The sequence below is a fragment of the Hippocampus bargibanti genome, linkage group LG01 (genome assembly GCF_051943395.1).
Source record: "Hippocampus bargibanti isolate YZ-2025 linkage group LG01, ASM5194339v1, whole genome shotgun sequence".
Taxonomy (NCBI): Eukaryota; Metazoa; Chordata; class Actinopteri; order Syngnathiformes; family Syngnathidae; genus Hippocampus; species Hippocampus bargibanti.
In genome coordinates, this window is record NC_142734.1 from 36,746,540 (window position 1) to 36,760,345 (window position 13,806).

The window sequence follows — 13,806 nt, forward strand, 5'->3', positions numbered from 1 at the left end:
AAGTAAATTATCAGCGCGTTCTACTTTTCGACATTTCATCAAATTGAATCAATCAAGTCTAAAATGAGACCTTAATGGAAACACGGGACAAATTCACTCGTCACAGGATTTTATTTGGAGGCAGAATGAACATTTTGAAGAATTTTAAACACCCAATCTGGAAACTGACTGACACTTGTCTGGAATGCCTTCAAGAACACATAACGATCCAATTCCCTATTTTCTTGTGCCTGTTAATATTCTTCTCCTTCCTCTTCTCCTTCACCCTCAATGGAGTCGACGCCAACCTCCTCGTAATCCTTCTCCAGTGCCGCCATGTCTTCTCTGGCCTCGGAGAACTCTCCCTCTTCCATGCCCTCGCCGACGTACCAGTGCACAAAGGCGCGCTTGGCGTACATCAGGTCAAACTTGTGGTCGAGACGGGCCCAGGCCTCTGCGATGGCGGTGGTGTTGCTCAGCATGCACACGGCCCTCTGGACCTTGGCCAGGTCACCACCAGGAACCACGGTGGGAGGCTGGTAGTTAATACCCACCTTGAAACCAGTGGGGCACCAGTCCACAAACTGGATGGTGCGCTTTGTTTTGATGGTGGCGATGGCGGCGTTGACATCTTTGGGCACCACGTCACCACGGAAGAGCAAGCAGCAGGCCATGTACTTGCCGTGACGAGGGTCACATTTGACCATCTGATTGGCGGGCTCGAAGCAGGCGTTGGTGATTTCTGCCACGGAGAGCTGCTCGTGGTACGCCTTCTCAGCGGAGATGACGGGAGCATAGGTGGCCAGGGGGAAGTGGATACGGGGGTAGGGCACCAAATTGGTCTGGAACTCCGTCAGATCAACATTTAGAGCACCATCGAAGCGAAGAGAGGCGGTGATGGAGGACACTATCTGACTAATCAACCTGTTGAGGTTGGTGTACGTCGGACGTTCGATGTCGAGGTTCCTGCGGCAGATGTCGTAGATGGCTTCGTTGTCAACCATGAATGCGCAATCGGAGTGCTCAAGGGTGGTGTGAGTGGTCAAGATGGAGTTGTAGGGTTCCACCACAGCGGTGGACACCTGGGGAGCCGGGTAGATCGAGAACTCCAATTTGGACTTCTTGCCATAGTCTACGGACAGACGCTCCATCAACAAGGAGGTGAAACCTGAACCCGTGCCACCTCCGAAGCTGTGGAATACCAAGAAGCCCTGGAGACCAGTGCACTGGTCGGCCTAAAGATACAATGACAAAGGACATGTGCATTGGGAAAAAAGACAAATGTACCCTGGCTTCCTCCCTCAGTCTCAAACAATGCATGTAAGCAACATTGAATCATGTTTAGATAGTTTCACACCAGTTTGCGGATCCTGTCCAGCACCAGGTCAATAATCTCCTTGCCGATGGTGTAATGCCCGCGGGCGTAGTTGTTGGCGGCATCCTCCTTGCCGGTGATCAGTTGCTCAGGGTGGAAAAGTTGCCGGTAGGTTCCAGTCCGCACCTCATCTGAAGAGATTCAATAAAAATGTGTTTCAGATGAGATGAAGAGGAGAAAACAAGTAATTTATCTGAGCGATTTACCAATGACAGTGGGCTCCAGGTCAACAAAGACAGCTCTGGGGACGTGTTTTCCAGCTCCAGTTTCACTGAAGAAGGTGTTGAATGAATCATCTCCACCTCCCAGTGTCTTGTCGCTGGGCATCTGTCCGTCCGGCTGGATGCCGTGTTCCAGGCAGTACAGCTCCCAGCATGCATTGCCGATCTGGACGCCGGCCTGACCAACGTGGATGGAGATACACTCGCGCTGCGCGGGACCAAAAGATTCAAATTAATTCAGATTACTTAGCAACGCGAGTGTCATTCATATCCCTAAAACACGCCTAGCGCGCCCCTAGCGTTTGCTGTACGAATTGCACCAGGGAAGACCATTATGCTGCACTAAAACCCACAGCAAATGGCTAACCCCCCTCCCCCACGCGCCCCACACATATCCCTCGCACACCCCACCCAGAGAAGAATAAAACGCCCTTTTGTTATGGGCTGTTTTCTTTCTTTTTTGACTCCTCTTCTCTTGTGTTTCCTGCATCACTTTCCTCTTTCGACAAGGAAATGCAAATGAGACGCGCATGCGCGTGCACACAAAGTCTGGAATATTCCACTTGCTCTCCTCCACTGAGGATGCACAATCACGGCGTTGTGCTGGTGAAAAAAAAGATGACAAATTCGATACTCGGTTAAACTCGACGTAATGGAAATCCACATAAATTAGGGGGGATTTTTTTCCCAGTTAATTCTAACAACGCATAATTTTCGACCGCACTTAAAATACATGATGAATATATTATGAAACAGTGATGAATTATTAAAAACGAATTGATAAATTAAATATGAACTGCAAGAGAAAAGCATTTATGCTTCTTCCACACATGCAGTCGAGCCCCTCCCTGTCATCCGACGACGTTTGCAAGGTGCCACATTTATATGGAAATATTTTTGTTTGGTTCGTCGTCCCAAATTGGTGATCGTAAATAATATGTTATAATATATTCTATATTATACTACACTAAATATTGGGATGTTTTGTGTCGCTTTGAGTTTCTCTCGCCTCAGTACCACCAGTCATTGTTCGTATCTACACACACACACCTACACGCACGTGCACGCGCGCACATACACGCAATACGGAGGGCATCTCAACCTGCGAGTCGATGTAAGGCAATTCAAATTGGTTGTCCTGAATGACTTCCTTAAAACACATCAAGTATTAACAAAACAATTGGTTTACATGTTTAAAATAGATCATGTTACATAACAATGCTAATAGCGGCCGGCCGACACAACAATCTTCTTTTCATCATCCTTCCAGAGAACCTCTTTCAAAATAAAATGAAAAAACACCATTGTGCAAAAGGCGGTCGATGAACTTACCATGTTTACGTTTAAGACTCAAAGAAGGTGAGAGGACGAAGAAAAATATTTTTGTTGGTTCTTTTTTTTTTGTAATTTTGAAGACGTTTGCGTTGCGTGTTGTACCCAACGGGGTCGATGCAACAACTGCTGAATGGGAGGGCGGTGCTTGCACATTTATACATGCACGGCGGCATTGGAGCAGAGGGAAAAGACCCCTCTACTGCCCCTTGTTGGTTACAATTTTACCCGGTGTGAGTATTACATTTACCCTCCGTGCTCAAAATCTGCTATTTCTGTCTGACGGTTAAATTGCAAACAGTTTTCATGATTTTTTTTGGTATTTCTATGCAATGGTGATGGCCGCCTGTCATCTTGCAAGGGATATGGACAAACCCGAGACATGCTTGCAGTTCTTAAGGCGTGGCATTTAGCAATCAATGGAGAGCACCGAGACGCACATGGATGTAATCAGTGCTTTGTGTTGTTTTGCTGGCCATTTCCAGTTTGGATTTTTGCAACAGTCACAGTTTTAGCCTGGTACTATGTATCTAGCTACATATCTAGCTTTCTACCCATCTATCTATCTATTTATCCATCGGTCATCCATCCATCCACCCATCTGTTCTTTTATTTTCAGATGTTATCACATTACGTGTCATGTGTACTCATAATTCATTCCTTTACATATTATTGTATTTGTAATAATAATTATTATTGCTTCCAATGTTAATAATAAAACTGCATGGGAAATGGTTTTAATAGCATTGCGGAAGCAAACTGAGGACCTTTCGATGGAACTGTTTTTTTTTTTCATGTAATAACACATTTAATTTCTAAGCGCCTTTCAAAACTGTGTCTGGTGCACTGTATGCCTAATTTGTGCATGGCTACCACGGTTCCACAGACTCGCCATCATGGCTCCCACCCACTTCTTCATCCTCTTTTGTGTCCTCATTTTCTGCAGTGATGTCATGCTGTGGGCCGATCACATGACCTCCACGTCACTTCACTCACTCACTCTGTGGTTTTGGGGCGTTTCCTCACTTTCTAACCTCTCTTCGAACCGAAATGACTGTTGTGGATTGTTGTGATGTGAAAAGCAATGAGATGTGGCAGTGTTTAATTTCACTGAGCAGTTCTTTCGTCAGCACAGTTTGCTTAACGGAACACCCAAAGTGCTTATGGAAGGAACGGTAAGTACTAAGACGGATATGGAGAGATGACTAAAGATGGCTGCAGAGACAAATGGATGTGCAGACAGACAGGAAGTGAAGCCTCAAGAACCTCTCTCCTCCTCTTTCTCTTCTATGTCAGCAGCTGTGGTAAGGGCGAGTTGAAGCAGCTGCAGTCCGAGAGTAGAATTCTGAAAAGATGGGTGGGAGCGGTCCTCTCCTGGCACCAAAGTGACTGGGCTGCATGGTGCGAAGAGAACACGACGCCATTCCCCAGGCAGGAGGGAGGAGCAAGGTGTATTAGACAAATTGTAGTCAAATCAGCAGGAACAAAATCTCAAACAACAAAGTCATCAGAACAAAAAGGTCCAAAGTAGCAAACAAAACAATGACAAGCCAAGACAAACTTGACAGGTTGAATAAAAACAATGACCTGTCACCGAATGGTCCTGCCGAGAGTCCTTTTCACTGCCACTGTTCAAAACCGCCTCTTTTTCCTTCGGCGTCCGCCGAAGTCCGAGCGTGTGTGTTGGGCGACCTATTCTGGCTTCTCAGTTAGCAGGGAGGACGATTTTTCAACAGCGCGTATGCGTGGGAAGCCGTGCGTATTTGGATCAGCAGAATGACGCAGTAATAAAAATCGATGATACGAAATATAAAATGATAAAAATGACACGAAAAGTTATACGATTTATAATGTTATATGTATATATGTTTTGTTATATGTTATATGTATTTTGATTTATGACCGTTTGACTTACGACCGTTTTGTCGTAGCGGAACCCGGTCGTAACTCGGATGTTACCTGTATTTTTTTTTACAAATCTTGTTGTATAAACTCAGCATATTGCTGTAAAAAGCTGAATAAGTGCAACCCGTTTCATGAAGACAACCTCAGTGTGGAGTTGCCAGGAATCGGTCTGAGCCTCACAAGGCAGCAGCTGCCGGGTTGCTGCTATTTAAGCCGGGTCACGTGACAAGCAGATAAAGGCGGTCTTATGCGGATACTGGGTCTGTTTCTAGGCAACGGTGCTATTCATTCCCTAGCAACCGTTAAATCTTGGGAGGAGGAATGGGGGTTGGGCCATCTGTGCTTGTGCACGACTGGACAGGATGACCTCATTTGTCAGCTTGGATGCAAAATCAGTCTGGGAACTAAAAAAGGATGTGTTGTTTACTTGGTAAACAAGGACCACCTACAATGGCACCTTGTAAACTTGGCTATCTCTTGCAACTCCGAGAGTATTAAGCGAAAACTCTTCAACTATTTGCTGAATGGCACCAATTTCAGTAGCCGATAATGTAGGACGACTTTTATGAGTGGATGGGTCGATTGTACAGTCAAACGGATATTGCCTAAGTGGGTCAATGACTGTACATGCATTACCCATGAGGGTCAGAAAACACGTAATGTTACCTGCCCGTTTATCGAATACTGTATATCGAGACATATATGCTATCAATTCATATAAAAACCTATCCTTGATCTACTCATACGTGACACGTGCTGAATAGTTGGACCTCATCGTTTTACAAGCGTGGCAAAGTAGTTTACTAGCTAGATTTCATTTACTGCATAAAGACCGAGAGTGATGCTAATACTGTAGTAGGGAAAAAATAGTTCCAAGTAGGTTCTAATTCCACACCCTTGTCATTCTACGTGTGTGGTGATTCGTCTTGTGGACAATTACGCGCATACAGTACTAGTTGACGGACTTTTGCTGCATGGAGATCGAGGATATCGAATGAATGCTTAAACGACTTGAGGAAAAGCCGTTTGTGCATCTATTCATAATCCTTGATAAGGAGCCTACTAGTTGGATCTTGTAGTATTACTTAGGGAATTGGTGCTATCTAAACAGCATGTATTCCATATCCTTGCTAGGAGTACCTCGTAGTACTTTCTGCTCCCTTTCAACCAGATGCGGGTTTGATTCGTGACAAGCATGCCAAACCCGTAGTACTAGTACTAGTCTTGATTAAAAAACAAATGGATAGGCCTCAGTTTCATCGAGAAGAGTATTTGGCCAATTAAAAACAATGTCCAAGGAGCTCCCTTGGATCCTTACACGTGGCGTTACTTGTCAAGGGTTCTTAATGTAAGGAATAAATGCCAAAACATTTTAAAATTGGTTTGCCTGACATGAATTCATTCATCATTTTGGGTTGTCTGGCGCCTGCCTGCTTGTCTGTCAGCATCACGCAGAAATTACGCAGCATTTTCCTGTCAGTGAGCCGTGCTTGCGGCACAATGCCGGGTGGGGTCAGGGAGGACCGTGCTTGGGATCAACCAATAGAAGGCCGCGAATGAACTGCGTCAAATTGACTGACAGCTAAGTGCCCAATAACAGGAGAGCATTTGAAGTCTCCGCGCCTGCTTTCAGCCAATGGAGACAGAGCAGGAGGCGGCGCGATTATAAATACTGTTGAGCGTCCCGGCGATCGCCATAACGTCTTACATCGACCGCGTTACAGTCGCATTGTAAGACATTCCTCAACGGATTTCTATTAACCTCCTCGATTGGCTGTTCAAGACAAGCAAAATGGTAAGAGTGGTTTTAAAAACTTCCACGAGTTGCTGACTGTAATTGGCGTGTTTGTGTCCTTTCGCTCTCGAATAAGAGATGGAGTCGAAATAAATGTGGATTTTTTTTAAACGAACTTTTACGTTTGCTGAGCAATTCCTCATAAATTGTCTTCATAACGTGTAACGTTTTGCCATAAAATGCCAACTGGGTGGACATAACGCACAAAATTGCTCACGCGGCACCTTTGACTTTTGACGAACCGCAATTTTCTTCAAAAATCCTTGAAAATCCAAACGTTGTCCAAGCTCTAATGAAAGAGTTGCTCATTCGGATGAGCACAGCGTTTGGCAGGACATAACCGACGCCCAGAGTCACCCAATCCCGGGAGAGGAGGCGAAGAAGGTGGAGGAGGAGGATGGATGCATGGGTGGAGGCGGTGGTGGTGGTGGTTTGTGATGAGGCGTGTCCAGGGCCGTCAAAATGCATCCTCGTAATTTGACATTGATCAACAGTCAGCTGTTGTTCAAATGCAACGTCGTGTTTACAACTACATTGCTACATTGTAAACTTCTTCTGAAAAATTATGTTTTGGTTCATAAAAAAAAGCATTCATGGCAAAATTACATGAATGTAAGCAACTTTACATACCTTCTTAATTTTTTTTCTTATATTCCCCATTACACAGCGTGAGTGTATCTCCATCCATGTCGGTCAAGCTGGCGTCCAGATCGGCAATGCATGCTGGGAGCTGTACTGCTTGGAGCACGGCATCCAGCCGGACGGACAGATGCCCAGCGACAAGACAATTGGGGGTGGAGATGATTCATTCAACACCTTCTTCAGTGAAACTGGAGCCGGAAAACACGTCCCCAGAGCTGTCTTTGTTGACCTGGAGCCCACTGTCATTGGTAAATCGCTCAGATAAATTACTTGTTTTCTCCTCTTCATCTCATCTGAAACACATTTTTATTGAATCTCTTCAGATGAGGTGCGGTCTGGAACCTACCGGCAACTTTTCCACCCTGAGCAACTGATCACCGGCAAGGAGGATGCCGCCAACAACTACGCCCGCGGGCATTACACCATCGGCAAGGAGATTATTGACATAGTACTGGACAGGATCCGCAAATTGGTGCGAAACTTTCTAAACACTCAACATGATTCAATGTTGCTTACATGCATTGTTTGAGACTGAGGGAGGAAGCCAGAGTACATTTGTCTTTTTTCCCAATGTCATGTCCTTTGTCTTTGTATCTTTAGGCCGACCAGTGCACTGGTCTTCAGGGCTTCTTGGTATTCCACAGCTTCGGAGGTGGCACGGGTTCAGGTTTCACCTCCTTGTTGATGGAGCGTCTGTCCGTAGACTATGGCAAGAAGTCCAAATTGGAGTTCTCGATCTACCCGGCTCCCCAGGTGTCCACCGCTGTGGTGGAACCCTACAACTCCATCTTGACCACTCACACCACCCTTGAGCACTCCGATTGCGCATTCATGGTTGACAACGAAGCCATCTACGACATCTGCCGCAGGAACCTGGACATCGAGCGTCCGTCGTACACCAACCTCAACAGGTTGATCGGCCAGATAGTGTCCTCCATTACCGCCTCTCTTCGCTTCGATGGTGCTCTAAATGTTGATCTGACGGAGTTCCAGACCAATTTGGTGCCCTACCCCCGTATCCACTTCCCCCTGGCCACCTATGCTCCCGTCATCTCTGCTGAGAAGGCGTACCACGAGCAGCTCTCCGTGGCAGAAATCACCAACGCCTGCTTCGAGCCCGCCAATCAGATGGTCAAATGTGACCCTCGTCACGGCAAGTACATGGCCTGCTGCCTCTTGTACCGTGGTGACGTGGTGCCCAAAGATGTCAACGCCGCCATCGCCGCCATCAAAACAAAACGCAGCATCCAGTTTGTGGACTGGTGCCCCACTGGTTTCAAGGTGGGTATTAACTACCAGCCTCCCACCGTGGTTCCTGGTGGTGACCTGGCCAAGGTCCAGAGGGCCGTGTGCATGCTGAGCAACACCACCGCCATCGCAGAGGCCTGGGCCCGTCTCGACCACAAGTTTGACCTGATGTACGCCAAGCGCGCCTTTGTGCACTGGTACGTCGGCGAGGGCATGGAAGAGGGAGAGTTCTCCGAGGCCAGAGAAGACATGGCGGCACTGGAGAAGGATTACGAGGAGGTTGGCGTCGACTCCGTTGAGGGTGAAGGAGAGGAGGAAGGAGAAGAATATTAACAGGCACTCAATTGTTTTTCGGGAAATTTCTGAAAGCATTCCAATATGTTGGTCAGTTCAAAGTATAACATGTTCATCAGCTTGGATTAAAACATGGCATGTAAAGTGTTTTTTTAACGTGTGATTCTTAAACGTTTATATACACTGCTACCAGGAGCCATTCATGCCACATCGGCTTCTCGTGACAATCTCATCATGTAGTGTAGCCTCCCTTGCTAAATTTTAAGTCCAGTACTCCCCCTACTGTTGGGCCAAGCTAAAAGAACGAAATTTGATGAATTTTTCTGATGCACGTACTGCTCGGTGTTCTGTCTCCCCGTTCAAGTGCTAGTTTGTTGAAAGATAAAACTAATTTCAAATATATATTTGTTTCACATTGCCGTGACGTGTAAGATGTACGAGTCAATTGATAAAAAATTGAAGTATTTGACAGGCATGGTAACCAATAGGCCAACCCACTAATTTAAAGAAATAGATGAAGAAACACAAATAAATATGCACGATGACAGTAGCGGCGAGCAGTGAAACGTCAATCAGTTGTCCTCGGCTAATAGATAGCCGCACCCTTTGATTAGTCGCCGGCACACGTCGACGACGAAGCACCACTCGTACTTGTCACACCGAAGGACAATTTCAGTTGTGATTTATTAACTTGGCAAGCTTTTTGGAATGTGCGAGGAAAAGAGAGTCCCCGGAGAAAACCCACGCAGTCACGAAAACTCCACATAAGAAGGCCGCAGCCGGAATCGCACTGCACCGTGAAGGTACGTATGCTAACCAGACGTCCACCATCTTTCATAACAAAGCAAAAAAAATGTCTCCCGCTGCGATGCTGCATATTTTAATACAATCGCAAATGGAAATATTGAACAAGAAGTCATTGTTGACGTCCCTTCACAAGCCTCTCCTACAAATTTCCCGATGAACAATAAAATCAAGAGTTAAACCGAGGTTGCCCGTTCACAATAGTGATCTGACAATCAACACTAGAGGACAGCAGAGCCACAAACATTTCCAATTCGCTCACCTTCACATTATTTTCCTGAAATAAATTCGTATTCAACCTTTCTCTTTTCATATTAGTCAGTGCTTCCCAACACGTTGTCTCGTGTGTAAACTCAGAACCCCAAAATTAAAATAAACACCTGGAAAATACGCACAGAAGATGAATTTCAAAATATTGACTCATTTGTCATATATAACTTGTATTTAAGCCCCCGCCCCAAAAACAACAACAACAACAATACATTTGAGCTACTTTAAACATTCATTTAAAACGTAAGTATCTGCAACTTTTCTGCCCACAGAAACACGTTTTGACTTTCAATCAGAAATTTTGTCAATGTTCATTTGTGAGCTGTTCAATCGTTTACCATCCATCCTTCAAAAATTCACTGTGACGTATATTTCACTTTTGAACAATGACCTGCCTGGTGACATCAGACACCTCTATTTGCGCACATGCTAAATAAGAAGCTTTTGTCTCCTTGTTGTCACTCAGGAGGACAATGTCTTTACTGTGTGAATGACAAGAATGTCCCCCTTATATTGAGAACCCCTTCCTACCACATTCCTCCACACTGGGCGGCACAGAGGCCACCAGTGCTACTGCATGGGTTCTGGTAGGCTTGCAGTAGCTACTGGAGAAATGTCATGGCAATCTCAACACATCAGAGGGAACAAGACAATCATGGAGAACCATCATTTGTTGCCTCTATTTGCCCTCCCAGCCAAGATAAAGAGACTGTGGGTACCAAAAAAAGGGTCCTGTTGGAGCAAATTGGAGACTGTGGGGGTAATATGAGAAGAAAAAAACACATTTCAATGTTTAAATGACAAATGATAAATCTGTTTTGCGAATTAGGAAGAAGCAATAATATTTGTCAAATGTGGTTTTATAAAAACCACTTGACAGAATTTTGTGATTAGTTTGTTCAATTATTGCTCGACCTCCTATAGAAATGTAACAAGAAAATGCTTGTAGTTCTAAGATTGTTACTTATTACATTTGACAATTTAAAAAACAGATTATGGCGAATTGACAGGCTTGATTTGGTTTCGTGGACCATATAAAATGCAGTGGTCTTATTTTGAGGCATCAGGACTGATGTGTAGCCTCCCAGAAAATGCAGAAGAAGTATGTGTTTCCCTTCTAATTTCACCATCAACACGAAGTTTTCAGAGCAAACAAAGTGCCGCAAAATGCATTGTGTGCCACTTTCTCAGTCAGGGGGCGTTCCAAATGTGAAATGACGTCAGAAATCGTCACCCAGTCAAAAACAAGACTTCCTGAATATTCAGCGCGAGTCTTAAAAGGTGAAATATAGCTATATGTGGTGGAATCTTTGTCAAATACGCTCAGTAGAAGTCATTTGAAGCGATTTTACAAATTATGGACACAAGTTGACCGGAGGTGTCGGTTGTCCTTTAACCTCGGGTCTTTAGTTTGACACCTTTGATCTGAGGCCCCAAATCAGGATCATATTCAGACAGCTAGTGGGTGGAAACTGACTGTGCGGCTTGGATATCTCTACTTTTCCAATAAATTGTGTTTTGATGGGGTCGGAAACAGACGCGGTCCAAGAAATAAAATCGAGTCACGTGTATTTCAAGAAATAGCGTACGCTCCATCAATTGACAGCAAACAATCACAGCCACATGTGATTTGGAATCCGTATGTAGTGATTTTCATTGCTTACGAGCGAACAACTCAGACAAGTGTTGGCAACGTTGTCCAAAGACCACAGGAAAAAGCATCCGGAAGCCTTGTGAACACTTGAAGGCAGAGCAGTCCACGTCCAGGAAACTGCGGCGTGTCCTCGCAGGCCTCCGATGGACTCTTTGTATTTTGTGTCTACTTCAGGCATGCCTGGGAGACTCGCCATGGCTGACTCACAAATGTTGGCTGTCCTCTTAACGTCCCCCCTTCTTTTTCGACTTGATATTTTTCCTCCTTACTTTTTTTAGAGGGGGGGGGGGGGGGTTGTTTTCCACATACACTCGATATTGCCTCAAAGTTTCCTGGACCGTGAGGAGCAGGGGAGCTTGTATATCCAAAAGGGTGAAGTCAGCCCACCCCATTCCCAAAAAAAACCAAAAACAAATAAAGAAATAAATAAAAAGCAAAACAATACTATTCCTTGCCCTCTTCCACACTGGAAGAAACTTGTGGCGTTGTGGAAAAGAACATGTCCAGCATTACAACCACAGCTGCCATTCAGCTGGAAAGTGACAATGGCTGCTTGGCGAACTCCTTCTTGTTTGAAAGTAGTCCGGAATTTCTACCCAATTCAAAGCAACCGTGCAAACATTTTAGCCCACATCTAACTTTGATGTTTTAAAGGACAACCAACACCATTTTTTTCTTTCCCAAATTTGTTCAGGTTTTGTTTTTTCATGCTCGGGTGCCGATAAAGCGCTGCCCGTGGCCTCTGGCAATGCTTTTACATTTCCACAAGAGGCAGCATTTCCTTTCTTTTCCATTTTAGCGCTTTGTTTCAGTTTCAGCTGTTGTTAAAGCGCTATATAAGCCAATATGGATGGATTGAATTGTATTTTGGACATTTCAAGCTCATATAACTCCTGACCCATGCATTCAATATTCTCCGGGTGCTGGAATTTGCATGACAATAACAAAAACCCTGGCAGTGGAGAGGACACATTTTTGCACGTCTGGCAGTGAATGAATTAAAAAGCTTGATTTTTTTTACAGCACAGTCTATTTTTTTAGGTATTTACATTGTTCGTTCTTAAGTTGGACTGATGAAAAAAGGGCCTGAGCCTTTAGCACACGACTCTATTTGATGAAGCTTCTCATCACCATAAAGATGATATTTCCTCTACACGCAATGTTTCTTGGAAAAGGACGAGGATATATCCCGACTGGCTCCATCCTCTCGTCTTTTCCGACAGCCCGTGACTTAATATCCTGTCCATTCCTGGATAAACACGGCAGCTCGCCGCATTCCTGAAGCCTTCGACACGTTGCTTTCATTTTGGACGCCAGGACAATAGACCAACGTGCCTCACTTTCACACACAATGTGTACGTTCTGTCGGCGATCACAACTGGCTGATCCTCGCTGCTTCCTGCCTTTAAAGACAGCCGGGAAGCTGTGAAGAAAGAAGGCTGTTACGCCCTCGCAAATTTGATCGGAAACATCTGGAATGCCATTTGAGCCAGTGACATCTCCGCTAACTTTGCTGTCTTTCTTTGGGAAAGTACTTCAAAGCCGACCCGCTGTATTTTCAGCTCGACGCCATGACACTTCCCGCTATTGTCTTTGAAGACTCGTCCGACCCCTACACACACACACACACACACATCCAACACAGGCACAGTCCAGAGCACAAAACTATCTATCACCTTCCAGATGTTCCTCCGAAAGTGGCCTGTTGACATTGCCGATAACATCTCTCACGCTCGCTTCGACATTTGAATAAGTAAACTTGCACAGTCTAATGAGATCCGCGGCCGGTTCTGACGTGTTAAATAACAGCTTTGTGTGAATATATTGTTGGTTATTATTGTCATTTGGAACCGCGCCTATCACCCTGTACGTTTTTACGGTACAAAGTATGTTTATTATGCATTTTAAGACGTGGACGACGTACAAGAAAATGTGTGAAATGGCATTTAGCCGTTATGCTGCATGCAAATGGTATGAACTGCCAACAGAAGTAAAGACAGTCAATAGTGGAATCTTTTTTTTGGTCAATGCCTTCTGTTAAATGTCTTTTAAGTATATTCTAATTAATTTTACTGTATGGTCTTTTTACTTTTTATTTCTTTACTTTCAAATCCCTTTGGAATTTTTGCAAAGGTCTTATAATGTCATCAATCTTTTCATTTTCATAGAATACTTTGGTTTGCTTTGCTTTGCAATGCCTTTAGCTGTTTTATTTTGAAATACTTCTTTGTGTTGTGCCTGTCGTTGTGTGGAGCCTCAAGGATACATTTGAATGTTTCCTACATAA

At 44.7% G+C, this 13,806-nt stretch overlaps 2 protein-coding genes across 2 annotated transcripts; one reads left to right on the top strand and one right to left on the bottom strand.

Moving 5' to 3' along the window:
• Positions 1–92: 92 nt before the first annotated feature.
• Positions 93–3,057, bottom strand: LOC148904143 (tubulin alpha-1B chain). Its single transcript, XM_089014733.1, has 4 exons — positions 2,908–3,057; positions 1,561–1,783; positions 1,337–1,485; positions 93–1,214 (listed from the first exon to the last, which is right to left on the bottom strand). The coding sequence occupies exons 1-4, from the start codon at positions 2,908–2,910 to the stop codon at positions 234–236; spliced, it is 1,356 nt and encodes a 451-aa protein (XP_088870859.1). The 5' UTR covers positions 2,911–3,057; the 3' UTR covers positions 93–233.
• Positions 3,058–6,465: 3,408 nt separating this feature from the next.
• LOC148904144 (tubulin alpha-1A chain-like) lies at positions 6,466–8,935 on the top strand. The gene is made up of 4 exons (XM_089014746.1): positions 6,466–6,607; positions 7,275–7,497; positions 7,573–7,721; positions 7,850–8,935. Exons 1-4 carry the CDS (start codon positions 6,605–6,607, stop codon positions 8,828–8,830), a joined length of 1,356 nt encoding a protein of 451 aa, XP_088870872.1. The 5' UTR covers positions 6,466–6,604; the 3' UTR covers positions 8,831–8,935.
• Positions 8,936–13,806: the final 4,871 nt, after the last annotated feature.

Coding starts and splice junctions, on each gene's coding strand:
- LOC148904143 (XM_089014733.1), bottom strand. Junction 1,486..1,560: donor CCTGGAGCCCACTGTCATTG/GTAAATCGCTCA, acceptor GAATCTCTTCAG/ATGAGGTGCGGACTGGAACC. Junction 1,215..1,336: donor TGGACAGGATCCGCAAACTG/GTGTGAAACTAT, acceptor TTGTATCTTTAG/GCCGACCAGTGCACTGGTCT.
- LOC148904144 (XM_089014746.1), top strand. Junction 7,498..7,572: donor CCTGGAGCCCACTGTCATTG/GTAAATCGCTCA, acceptor GAATCTCTTCAG/ATGAGGTGCGGTCTGGAACC. Junction 7,722..7,849: donor TGGACAGGATCCGCAAATTG/GTGCGAAACTTT, acceptor TTGTATCTTTAG/GCCGACCAGTGCACTGGTCT.